Source organism: Rana temporaria, chromosome 5, assembly GCF_905171775.1.
Source record: "Rana temporaria chromosome 5, aRanTem1.1, whole genome shotgun sequence".
Classification (NCBI taxonomy): Eukaryota; Metazoa; Chordata; class Amphibia; order Anura; family Ranidae; genus Rana; species Rana temporaria.
The window spans coordinates 430,919-443,477 of NC_053493.1; the positions used below are offsets into that span (position 1 = coordinate 430,919).

General features: G+C 50.3%; 1 protein-coding gene across 4 annotated transcripts in view; it reads left to right on the forward strand.

Moving 5' to 3' along the window:
• CPSF1 (cleavage and polyadenylation specific factor 1) overlaps window positions 1-12,559 on the forward strand; it is a 91,234-nt gene that overhangs the window by 32,118 nt on the left and 46,557 nt on the right. For 2 of the 4 annotated variants that reach the window (XM_040352066.1, XM_040352065.1), the window contains exons 11-14: window positions 7,822-7,909; window positions 8,264-8,389; window positions 8,468-8,519; window positions 11,060-11,154. In XM_040352066.1, the coding sequence (XP_040208000.1) occupies window positions 7,822-7,909; window positions 8,264-8,389; window positions 8,468-8,519; window positions 11,060-11,154 (361 nt within the window). Of the gene's footprint in view, window positions 1-7,821; window positions 7,910-8,263; window positions 8,520-11,059; window positions 11,155-12,559 lie in introns of all 4 variants that reach the window. The other 2 variants (XM_040352064.1, XM_040352063.1) reach the window with 1 other exon arrangement.

Sequence of the window (12,559 nt, forward strand, 5' to 3'; positions counted from 1 at the left end):
TGCCTGACCCCTCGAGATCCCTCTGTATTGCTGCCTGACCCCTAGAGATCCCTCTGTATTACTGCCTGATCCCTAGAGATCCCTCTGTATTACTGCCTGACCCCTAGAGATCCCTCTGTATTACTGCCTGACCCCTAGAGATCCCTCTGTATTACTGCCTGACCCCTAGAGATCCCTCTGTATTGCTGCCTGACCCCTCGAGATCCCTCTGTATTGCTGCCTGACCCCTCGAGATCCCTCTGTATTGCTGCCTGACCCCTAGAGATCCCTCTGTATTGCTGCCTGACCCCTAGAGATCCCTCTGTATTGCTGCCTGACCCCTAGAGATCCCTCTGTATTGCTGCCTGACCCCTAGAGATCCCTCTGTATTGCTGCCTGACCCCTAGAGATCCCTCTGTATTGCTGCCTGACCCCTAGAGATCCCTCTGTATTGCTGCCTGACCCCTAGAGATCCCTCTGTATTGCTGCCTGACCCCTAGAGATCCCTCTGTATTGCTGCCTGACCCCTAGAGATCCCTCTGTATTACTGCCTGACCCCTAGAGATCCCTCTGTATTACTGCCTGACCCCTAGAGATCCCTCTGTATTACTGCCTGACCCCTAGAGATCCCTCTGTATTACTGCCTGACCCCTAGAGATCCCTCTGTATTGCTGCCTGACCCCTAGAGATCCCTCTGTATTGCTGCCTGACCCCTCGAGATCCCTCTGTATTGCTGCCTGACCCCTCGAGATCCCTCTGTATTGCTGCCTGACCCCTCGAGATCCCTCTGTATTGCTGCCTGACCCCTAGAGATCCCTCTGTATTGCTGCCTGACCCCTAGAGATCCCTCTGTATTGCTGCCTGACCCCTAGAGATCCCTCTGTATTGCTGCCTGACCCCTAGAGATCCCTCTGTATTGCTGCCTGACCCCTAGAGATCCCTCTGTATTGCTGCCTGACCCCTAGAGATCCCTCTGTATTGCTGCCTGACCCCTAGAGATCCCTCTGTATTGCTGCCTGACCCCTAGAGATCCCTCTGTATTGCTGCCTGACCCCTAGAGATCCCTCTGTATTGCTGCCTGACCCCTAGAGATCCCTCTGTATTGCTGCCTGACCCCTAGAGATCCCTCTGTATTACTGCCTGACCCCTAGAGATCCCTCTGTATTACTGCCTGACCCCTAGAGATCCCTCTGTATTACAGCCTGACCCCTAGAGATCCCTCTGTATTACAGCCTGACCCCTAGAGATCCCTCTGTGTTGCAGCCTGACCCCTAGAGATCCCTCTGTGTTACTGCCTGACCCCTAGAGATCCCTCTGTATTACAGCCTGATCCCTAGAGATCCCTCTGTGTTACTGCCTGACCCCTAGAGATCCCTCTGTGTTACTGCCTGACCCCTAGAGATCCCTCTGTGTTACTGCCTGACCCCTAGAGATCCCTCTGTATTCCTGCCTGACCCCTAGAGATCCCTCTGTGTTACTGCCTGACCCCTAGAGATCCCTCTGTGTTGCTGCCTGACCCCTAGAGATCCCTCTGTGTTACAGCCTGACCCCTAGAGATCCCTCTGTGTTGCAGCCTGACCCCTAGAGATCCCTCTGTGTTACTGCCTGACCCCTAGAGATCCCTCTGTGTTACTGCCTGACCCCTAGAGATCCCTCTGTGTTACTGCCTGACCCCTAGAGATCCCTCTGTGTTACTGCCTGACCCCTAGAGATCCCTCTGTGTTACTGCCTGACCCCTAGAGATCCCTCTGTGTTACTGCCTGACCCCTAGAGATCCCTCTGTATTCCTGCCTGACCCCTAGAGATCCCTCTGTGTTACTGCCTGACCCCTAGAGATCCCTCTGTGTTGCTGCCTGACCCCTAGAGATCCCTCTGTGTTACTGCCTGACCCCTAGAGATCCCTCTGTGTTACTGCCTGATCCCTAGAGATCCCTCTGTGTTACTGCCTGACCCCTAGAGATCCCTCTGTGTTACTGCCTGACCCCTAGAGATCCCTCTGTGTTGCTGCCTGACCCCTAGAGATCCCTCTGTGTTGCTGCCTGACCCCTAGAGATCCCTCTGTATTACTGCCTGACCCCTAGCGATCCCTCTGTATTGCTGCCTGACCCCTAGCGATCCCTCTGTATTACTGCCTGACCCCTCTGTGTTACTGCCTGACCCCTAGAGATCCCTCTGTGTTACTGCCTGACCCCTAGAGATCCCTCTGTGTTACTGCCTGACCCCTAGAGATCCCTCTGTGTTACTGCCTGACCCCTAGAGATCCCTCTGTGTTGCTGCCTGACCCCTAGAGATCCCTCTGTATTACTGCCTGACCCCTAGCGATCCCTCTGTATTGCTGCCTGACCCCTAGCGATCCCTCTGTATTGCTGCCTGACCCCTAGCGATCCCTCTGTATTGCTGCCTGACCCCTAGCGATCCTACTATACTGTTTTTATTTTTATTTTTTTGGTTGAAGTGTTCCTTCCTCTGGTTTTTGTAGTTTAGAACTGAGAACTGTAATAAATATAATCTCTATATATTGTCCATTGAAGGACACAGGAATTCTGAGATCATTCGGGTGATACTGCCATCTGCAGGAGGTTAGACTGACAATCCAGATCCTATCTCGCCTCCCCTCTACCCAGCATTTCTTTATTGGTTTCCTCGGAGGTTGGGCGCCTCTGATAGATCGGTTGGCTGATTTTTAGGCGAGTCTTCTCGCATTGTGGGATCCGGCTGCTTAAACGGTTCTCTATATGGCCGCTATCCGGATCGGCATTCCCTCAGCCCTGTTTTCGGTGGCCTTGCAGGACTGGACATGGCGGTGCCAACCTAGAATGTTGACGTAGGGGCACTGAGCTCGGCATTGTGCCACTTCTCAGACCAGAGTGTTCTGTGTTCGGATTGGTTCACACAAGTCCGGTGCGAGTTCCCCACCCGAAATTCCAAAGCAGGGGTTCAGCTGCAATTTCCACATAATGTTCAGGTGCCAATTTTCAGAGCGGACGCCCACCGGCTGGTTGTTAAGAAGCGGGCTGGAAAGCTGGCTGCGGCCTCTTTAACCACTTCCAGACCTTGGGTGTTTTTCAGATTCGGTGTTTGCAAGACTAAAACAGTTTTTTTCTGCTAGAAAATTACTTAAAACCCCCAAACATTATATATATATTTTTTTCTAACACCCTAGAGAATAAAATAGTGGTCATTCCAATACTTTTTGTCACACCGTATTTGCGCAGCGGTCTTGCAAGCGCACTTTTTTTGGAAAAAAAAATCACTTTTTTGAATTAAAAAATAAGACAGCAATAAATTTGGCCCAATTTTTTTATATATTGTGAAAGATAATGTTACGCCGAGTAAAATGATACCCAACATGTCACGCTTAAAAATTGCGCCCGCTCGTGGCATGGCGTCAAACTTTTACCCTTGAAAATCTCGATAGTCGATGTTTAAAAAATTCTAGAGATTGCATTTTTTGAGCTACAGAGTAGCTCTAGGGCTAGAATTATTGCTCTCGCTCTAACGATCGCGGCGATGCCTCACTTGTGTGATTTGAACACCGTTTTCATTTGCGGGCGCTACTCGCGTATGCGTTCGCTTTTGCGCGCGCGCTCGTCGGGACGGGGCGCTTTAAACATTTTTTTGGGGGTTTTCTTATTTATTTTTATTTATTTTATTACTTTTTACACTGAAAAAAAAAAAAAAAAAATTGATCACTTTTATTCCTATTATAAGGAATGTAAACATCCCTTGTAATAGAAAAAAGTATGACAGGTCCTCTTAAATATGAGATCTGGAGGGTCAAAAAGACCTCACATCTCATATTTAGACTAAAATGCAAAAAAAAAAAAAAAAAAAATTTGAAACTGTAATTTTTTTCAAATGACAAAAAAAAAATTGTCTCTTTAAGAGGCTGGGCGGGACTGACGTTTTGACGTCACTTCCGCCCAGCAGAGCTATGAGGACGGGCGAAAGCGGCGGAGGGCGCGGGAGGGGGGGGCCCCTCTCCCACCACCGATAACGGCGATCTCGCGGCGAATCCGCCGCGGAGGCCGCCGTTATCGTGTACCAGACCGCGCACACTAAAGATCGATACCTCGGTTGTGGCAGCAGCTGCTGCCGTTACCGAGATATCAATCTTTAAAAATAGGACGTACATCGTCGTGCGCAGGTCTGGAAGTGGTTAACAACCGATGACTCATCAGCTGTCAGCGGGTTCCCAGAAAAAAAATGAAAAATAAAGAGAAAAAAAGAATGGCGCGGGGGGTCCTCCCAAATCGGACCCTTCAGATCTGGTATGGATTTTAAGGGGTGCAAGTGCCCCCTCTTCCTGAATTATCCAAGGCCACATGGGCCTCATCCCCACAACTCTGGCCGGTGGTTGTGGGGGTCTGCAGGAATCTTGAAGACCTCTTTTACAAGGGGGGGGCTCACAGATGGGGTACAGCATACATCAAAAAGAAATAAAAACAGACAGTTTTTGACAGTTACTTAATTAAAAAAAAAATGTCCCGCAGTGTAGATCCATCGTTAAGTACGAAGAACGCCTACCCGAAAGAGGAAAAAAAAAAGGCTAGCAACCGTTGCTGGCTACCACCATTTTCCAGCTCTACTTTCTGACAGTTCTTAAATGGCTAAGGGGCGGGGCCACCTGGCCCCACCCCCTTTGTGACATTATTGACCGCTCACCCCCCCCCCCCCTTTTTTTTTTTTTTGGCCTGCCAGCCTTTTTTCTTGCCACCGGCTGTATTTCCGCAGTGAGGGTTAAGGCTGAGGGATGGAGCACCAACGCCATCCACTGGGTGGAATGCTGCCATGCTGCCTGTCCTCCATTCCCCCCCCCCCCCCCCCACCATTTAACCTAGAGGAGACCTTTCTGCCCCCCCCCCCCCCCGGTCTCCTTCCTGCCTTCAGTGATTGGTCACCTCTGGTAGTTTAATCCCTCATCCAGTAGCAGATGCTACAAGACCTTGCCTGACGTTGGGTCTAGTTGCAGTACTACAGGGGAACCTCAGATTACGAGGATAATCCGTTCCAGGAGAATGCTTGTGTAACGGTCACCACCGTTTACGACCTTCCATCCCATCCACGACAGCTCATCTGACACTCCAACCATCCAACAGACATCAGACATCCCAGAATAACGAGACTTGCTCCATTACTGGTTTCAAAATGAAGACATCTTTAATGGTTTCTTCTCAGCTTATATACAGTACAAGGCATGGAAGTATTCAAAGGGACAATGAAATCTCCACCCCCCTAATCACACACTAAGGCTAATTACTAAACATTCCTTCATTAACAGCATAACAAGCAAAACACCATCACACAATGATCTCCTTCCAATCCACATCCCCAGACAGACGTTCTGTCTCCGATAAGTACATTCCACACACAAACAGTATTTAGCATATATAATTAGAGGTCTGGGAGCAGACCTGGATTAACACCTTTACACAAGGACAATGGAATGTCTTCCAGGCCCTGACTCAATTAGCATGTCACTAGTCAGGGCTAAGCATAGAAATGAGTCATAGAATATTCTTTGCAGGCATTAAGGAATATACTGTAAATCACTGTCCACGCCAAAACAATCCAACATGTGTACCCCATCTCCTGTAATACATGAATTATGATTAGCCACCCTATGCCCAAAAGGCACAGGGTGGACTCAGACCCAGGAGTTATCAGTGACGCTGACACAGGAGTATCCCCCATCCTCACAAAGTCTCTGGGTGTCACGGGTCATTCCGTTACAGCTTGTAATCCAAAGCACTCGCATATCAAAGCGGGTTTCCCCATAGAAGTCAATGGAAACGAAAATAATTTGTTTTGCATTGACTTCCATGTTATGCAATACCGCATGTGGCCAAAGGGGAGGGGCACCAAAGAGCCTACAAAATACTCTGGGACAGCTCGGCTGATCTCGGAAAGGTTCGGGAACCGAGTGTTTCCGAACCGTTCCGAGTGTCACCGGCCCCCCCGCACCGCTGGCCAAATGCGGTACTGCACACCCCGTTCGTTTGAATTCTGTTCGTTTTGCGAGACAACACTTGAAAAAAGCCGGGATTGAAAAAAAAAAAGCTGCTCGTTATTCAAAATGCTCGTTAACCACGTTACTCGTAAACCGAAGTTCCACTGTGTTGTGTGGTAGCAACCGATCTTCACTAAGACACGCGGAGGACCGTCCCACCGCCGTGGCTGACCTCTGCCCCCAACTCTGCGGGTGGTACTGGCGACGTTTACCTGAAGGAAGCAACGCGTGTTATCCAGATCCCGAGACTCGTTTTGTCATTGGGCGGTCACCATCCCCATATTCTTTGCTCCTTCGGGTGAGGCAGAGGAATCGCACCCTTCTCCTTCATCTACTTTAGTAGTAAATTCAGAGGATTCTGAGACTACCACCCAATAAGACCGGCCATAGAAAATCGCCCCCCCCCCCCATGAACACAGCCAGTGTTGGTGGGGGAATTCCCCCCCGCGGAGCCATTGTGTTCACGGTGATTATTGGCAGCAGCTTTGCAATAATTGCATGTAAAATCCGACAGGCTGGTTGTACCCAAGTCCAACGTTGGATTTTGGATTGACTTGGGTAGAGTCGGCCTGCCCATACATGGTGAACCGGCCAGGATTCTAATCATCTATGGCTGGTTTAAGGCTGTAGAGGTCAAAGCCAGAGGTCAGCTAACCCAGTGTTCCCCAACCCCTGGGCCGCGTACCGGTCCGTGGATCAAACGGTACCGGGCCGCCTGAGGAAGGAACTTTAAATAATTTCACTGTGGGTCCTCCCGCTTCCTGATTGGCCCGAAAGGCAAACCCCACGCCATTGGCCGAGGAGGAGGCGCCGCGGGAGAACTGAGGACTCGAGGTCAGAGACGCGGGGACTGAAGAGAAGCTGCCGTGAGTGAGGTAAGTGCACAGAGGAAGTGGGTGACATTTGTAGCCTCCTCACTGTTGTACCCACATGCAAAATCGGTGTCAGGTAGGTCAGTGTAGGTCAGTGTAGGTCAGTGTATGTATGTCAGGTAGGTCAGTGTAGGTCAGTGTATGTATGTCAGGTAGGTCAGTGTAGGTCAGTGTATGTATGTCAGGTAGGTCAGTGTATGTATGTCAGGTAGGTCAGTGTATGTATGTCAGTGTATGTATGTCAGGTAGGTCAGTGTAGGTCAGTGTATGTAGGTCAGTGTATGTATGTCAGGTAGGTCAGTGTATGTATGTCAGGTAGGTCAGTGTATGTATGTCAGGTAGGTCAGTGTATGTATGTCAGGTAGGTCAGTGTAGGTCAGTGTATGTATGTCAGGTAGGTCAGTGTATGTATGTCAGGTAGGTCAGTGTATGTATGTCAGGTAGGTCAGTGTATGTATGTCAGGTAGGTCAGTGTATGTATGTCAGGTAGGTCATTCTAGTGAGTTAAATAAAATAAATCACTTTATATTCATTTTTTGGTGTAGCTGTATTTTATTTTGAAGGCATGTTTAAATACAATTAAATTAAAATTATTAAATCAAAACAAGCGGGCCACGGAAAAATTATCAAACGTTTACCGGTCCGCGGCGATAAAAAGGTTGGGGAGCACTGAGCTAACCCACCTGAGGAGCCTTCTGCATGGATGTGCACACCCACCACCAAGGGGTGTGTTTTGTAGATCTGGGTGGATCCATGGGGAGTTTGGATGCTCGGGTCCCCCAAGGTCCCAATTCTTCTTGGGTCTGTCAGTGGCTGCTGTGCACCCCTCAGCTGGACCATTTCCCGACTGTTTCTGAATTCCTGCGTCCCTCGGTGATCGGGATCGGAATGTAAGATATTTCTCCTTCTATATATGACCGGTATAGATGTCCTGACCAGACCACCTTCTTCTCTCCTCAGCTATGTGCTGACTCTGATCACCGACGGGATGAGGAGCGTTCGCTCTTTTCACTTCGACAAGGCGGCCGCCAGCGTGCTGACCACATCTGTGAGTATTGTGCTGGGAGGACCGGAGGGGAGCGCTGATCCCCCCCCCCCCCCCCCCCCCCCATCATTCACTAACCAACCTCCCCTCCCCCTCCTCCGCTGATCCCCCATCATCCACTAACCTCCCCTCCTCCTCCTCCTCCTCCACTGATCCCCATCATCCACTAACCTCCTCCTCCTCCTCCTCCTCCTCCGATCCCCATCATCCACTAACCTCCCCTCCCCCTCCTCCACTGATCCCCATCATCCACTAACCTCCCTCCTCCTTCTCCGCTGATCCCCATCATCCACTAACTTCCCTCCTCTTTCTCCGCTGGTCCCCATCATCCACTAACCTCCCCCTTCTTCTCCACAGATGACATTAATGGAGCCCGGATATTTATTCCTGGGCTCCCGTCTGGGGAACTCGCTGCTCCTCAGGTACACAGAGAAGGTTCAGGACAACCCTTCTTCTGCCCCCAGCAAAGACCCAGACAAGGTGGTGAGTAACAGTCAGTTGGAGGACTGGGGTGGAGGTCCTGACTGTTCTCCGGAGTTTAATAAACCAGTTCTGTTCCAGGAGGAGCCCCCCACTAAGAAGAAACGTGTGGATAATTCTCTGGCACGTCCTGGTGAGTGTACAAGGCTGATACCCCTGTGTGTGTGTCTCCAGTGCTCACCGCTGCCCCCCATGGATGGTTATGTATTCCCTCTCCCCTGTGTGTCTCCAGTGCTCACCGCTGCCCCCTATGGATGGCAATGTATCCCTCTCCCCTGTGTGTCTCCAGTGCTCAGCGCTGCCCCCTATGGATGGCTATGTATTCCCTCTCTTCTCTTCTCTGTGTGTCTCCAGTGCTCACTGCTGCCCCCTATGAATGGCTATGTATTGCCTCTTCTCTTCCCTGTGTGTCTCCAGTGCTCACCGCTGCCCCCTATGGATGGCTATGTATTCCCTCTCTTCTCTCCCCTGTGTGTCTCCAGTGCTCACCGCTGCCCCCTATGGATTGCCTTCTCTTCACTTTCCCATGTGTGTGTGTTTCTCCAGTGCTCACCGCTGCCCCCCTATGACTGGCTGTGTATTGCCTCTTTTCACTCCTGTGTGTGTGTGTGTGTGTGTGTGTGTGTGTCTCTCCAGTGCTCACCGCTGCCTCCTATTGATGACCATTGTTCTCAGCTGTCCCCCTCTATGGTAGTGTGAGTGACCAGTGCTCACTGCTGCCCCCTATGGATGGCTATGTATTCCCTCTCTTCTCTCCACTGTCCCCTGTGTGTCTCCAGTGCTCACCACCGCCCCCCCATGGATGGTTATGTATTCCCTCTCCCCTGTGTGTCTCCAGTGCTCACCGCTGCCCCCTATGGATGGCAATGTATTCCCTCTCCCCTGTGTGTCTCCAGTGCTCACCGCTGCCCCCTATGGATGGCAATGTATCCCTCTCCCCTGTGTGTCTCCAGTGCTCAGCGCTGCCCCCTATGGATGGCTATGTATTCCCTCTCTTCTCTTCTCTGTGTGTCTCCAGTGCTCACTGCTGCCCCCTATGAATGGCTATGTATTGCCTCTTCTCTTCCCTGTGTGTCTCCAGTGCTCACTGCTGCCCCCTATGGATGGCTATGTATTCCCTCTCTTCTCTCCCCTGTGTGTCTCCAGTGCTCACTGCTGCCCCCTATGGATGGCTATGTATTCCCTCTCTTCTCTCCCCTGTGTGTCTCCAGTGCTCACCGCTGCCCCCTATGGATGGCTATGTATTCCCTCTCTTCTCTCCCCTGTGTGTCTCCAGTGCTCACCGCTGCCCCCTATGGATTGCCTTCTCTTCACTTTCCCATGTGTGTGTGTTTCTCCAGTGCTCACCGCTGCCCCCCTATGACTGGCTGTGTATTGCCTCTTTTCACTCCTGTGTGTGTGTGTGTGTGTGTGTGTGTGTGTGTGTGTCTCTCCAGTGCTCACCGCTGCCTCCTATTGATGACCATTGTTCTCAGCTGTCCCCCTCTATGGTAGTGTGAGTGACCAGTGCTCACTGCTGCCCCCCCATGGATGGCTATGTATTCCCTCTCTTCTCTCCACTGTCCCCTGTGTGTCTCCAGTGCTCACCGCTGCCCCCTATGAATGGCTATGTATTGCCTCTTCTCTTCCCTGTGTGTCTCCAGTGCTCACCGCTGTCCCCTATGAATGGCTATGTATTGCCTCTTCTCTTCCCTGTGTGTCTCCAGTGCTCACTGCTGCCCCCTATGAATGGCTATGTATTGCCTCTTCTCTTCCCTGTGTGTCTCCAGTGCTCACCGCTGCCCCCTATGAATGGCTATGTATTCCCTCTCTTCTCTTCCCTGTGTGTCTCCAGTGCTCACCGCTGCCCCCTATGGATTGCCTTCTCTTCACTTTCCCATGTGTGTGTGTTTTTCCAGTGCTCACCGCTGCCCCCTATGAATGGCTATGTATTGCCTCTTTTCACTCCCCTGTGTGTGTGTGTGTCTGTGTCTCCAGTGCTCACCGCTGCCCCCTATGGATAGCTATATATTCCCTCTCTTCTCTCCACTGTCCCCTGTGTTTCTCCAGTGCTCACCGCTGCCCCCCTATGACTGGCTGTGTATTGCCTCTTTTCACTCCCGTGTGTGTGTGTGTGTGTGTCTCCAGTGCTCACCGCTGCCTCCTATTGATGACCATTGTTCTCAGCTGTCCCCCCCTATGGTAGTGTGTGTGACCAGTGCTCACTGCTGCCCCCTATGGCTGAATATTGCATTTGCCTCCCTTTTCTCAAACCTCTCCTCCCACATGAATGTGTTTTTCTCCAGTGCTCCCTGCTGCCCCCTATTGAACATGATTCTGCCTCTGTTCTCTCTGCTGTCCCCCTCTATGTGTGTATAAACAATGCTCACTGCTGCCCCCTATGGATGAATATTGTATTACCTCTGTTCTCTGCTGTCTCCTATATTCCAGTGCTCACTGCTGCCCCCTGTGGATGAATATTGTATTTCCTAAGGTCTCTCTGCTGTCTCCTATATAGTATTTTCCTGTGCTCACTGCTGCCCCCTGTGGATGAATTTTGTAGTGCCTCTGTTCTCTCAGCAGTCCAGTTTCCATGCAATTTTTTCCCCATCTTCTGCATCCTACATCAGTGTATTCTGTTGCGGTGGAAAATACAGCAGCTTACCCCACTGTTCACCTTTTTTATCTCCACAGGTGGTAAGGGGGCCCTGGTGGATGAGATTGATGAGATCGAGGTGTACGGCAGTGAGCTGCAGTCGGGCACACAGCTCTCCACATACTCCTTTGAGGTTTGCACAGACTGAAAATACAACCCTCTGAATAGAGACATAAATGTGTATTACTCTTTTATCTCCTTTATTCTTCCCACACCTATCTATGCAGCCTTTAGGATCTCTGTATGTGGGGATCGGCATTTGTGTCCGTTACAAGGACAGATTATCCCCAGATCAGCGCAAGATTGAGGGGTGCAATTAACGTGCAGCTGACCTCCTAATGACCTGTGCCAAGCCGCTTCTACCTTCCCATTCACCTGTATGGGGGAGAGAATCCACTATGAACAAACTAAAGCCCAGTGAGATAGACCTCTGGGGGGGTTTCCAGGTGGGGTGATGGTGACAAACGCTGTGCTGTCACCCCAATGACAGGCTCATAATCTGTTTCCTGGGTGGGGTAATGATGGCACACGTGTACCGTAGGCCCTTAGGATCTTTCCCATGTGGGGCAATAGTGGTACATAAAAAGTGGTGGAACACACATGGCATAGGTCCTTGAGGTTTTCCCAGGGTGGGGTAATAGTGGCGCACACATGGCTTAGGCCCTTGACGTGCTTCCAGGGTGGGGTACACATGGCATAGGCCCTTGAGATGTTTCCATGGTGTGGTAGTAGTGGAGCACACATGGCTTAGGCCAGGGGTCGACAAATCCCGGTCGCCAGGTCGCCATGGCGACTAGAAATAGGGTCCTGGCGACTTGGCTTGGAAGGGGGGGCAAAAAAAAAAAAAAAACATTTTTTTTTTTTTTTTTTTTTTTTTTGAGCTGGTGGTGAGCCATTGGTATTACAAGTTATTACCACCAGATGTGTAAGCTGGCGCCATCTGGTGGTGGCCGTTGGTATTACAAGTTAAGTATTACAAGTTAAACAGCAATTCTAATGTAATTTTTCACTGCCATCTTCTTCCCTCTAATTAGAACCCCCCAAACATTATATATATTTTTTATCCTAACACCCTAGAGAATAAAATGGCGATCGTTGCAATACTTTGTCACGCCGTATTTGCGCAGCGGTCTTGCAAGCGCACTTTTTTGGTGACAAAATTACACTTTTTTAATAAAAAAATAAGACAACAGTAAAGTTATCCCCATTTTTTTTTAATATTATGAAAGATAATGTTGCGCCGAGTAAATTGATACCCAACATGTCACGCTTCAAAATTACGTCCGCTCGTGGAATGGCGTCAAACTTTTACCCTTTAAACGTCACCTATGGAGATTTAAAAAAAACTCTACAGGCTGCATGTTTTGAGTTACAGAGGAGGTCTAGGGCTAGAATTATTGCTCTCACTCTACCAATCGCGGCGATACCTTACATGTGTGGTTTGAACACCGTTTACATATGCGGTCGCTGCTCATGTATGTGTTCGCTTCTGCGCGCTAGCTCGTCGGGACGGGGCGCGTTTTCTGGCTCCTAAGTTT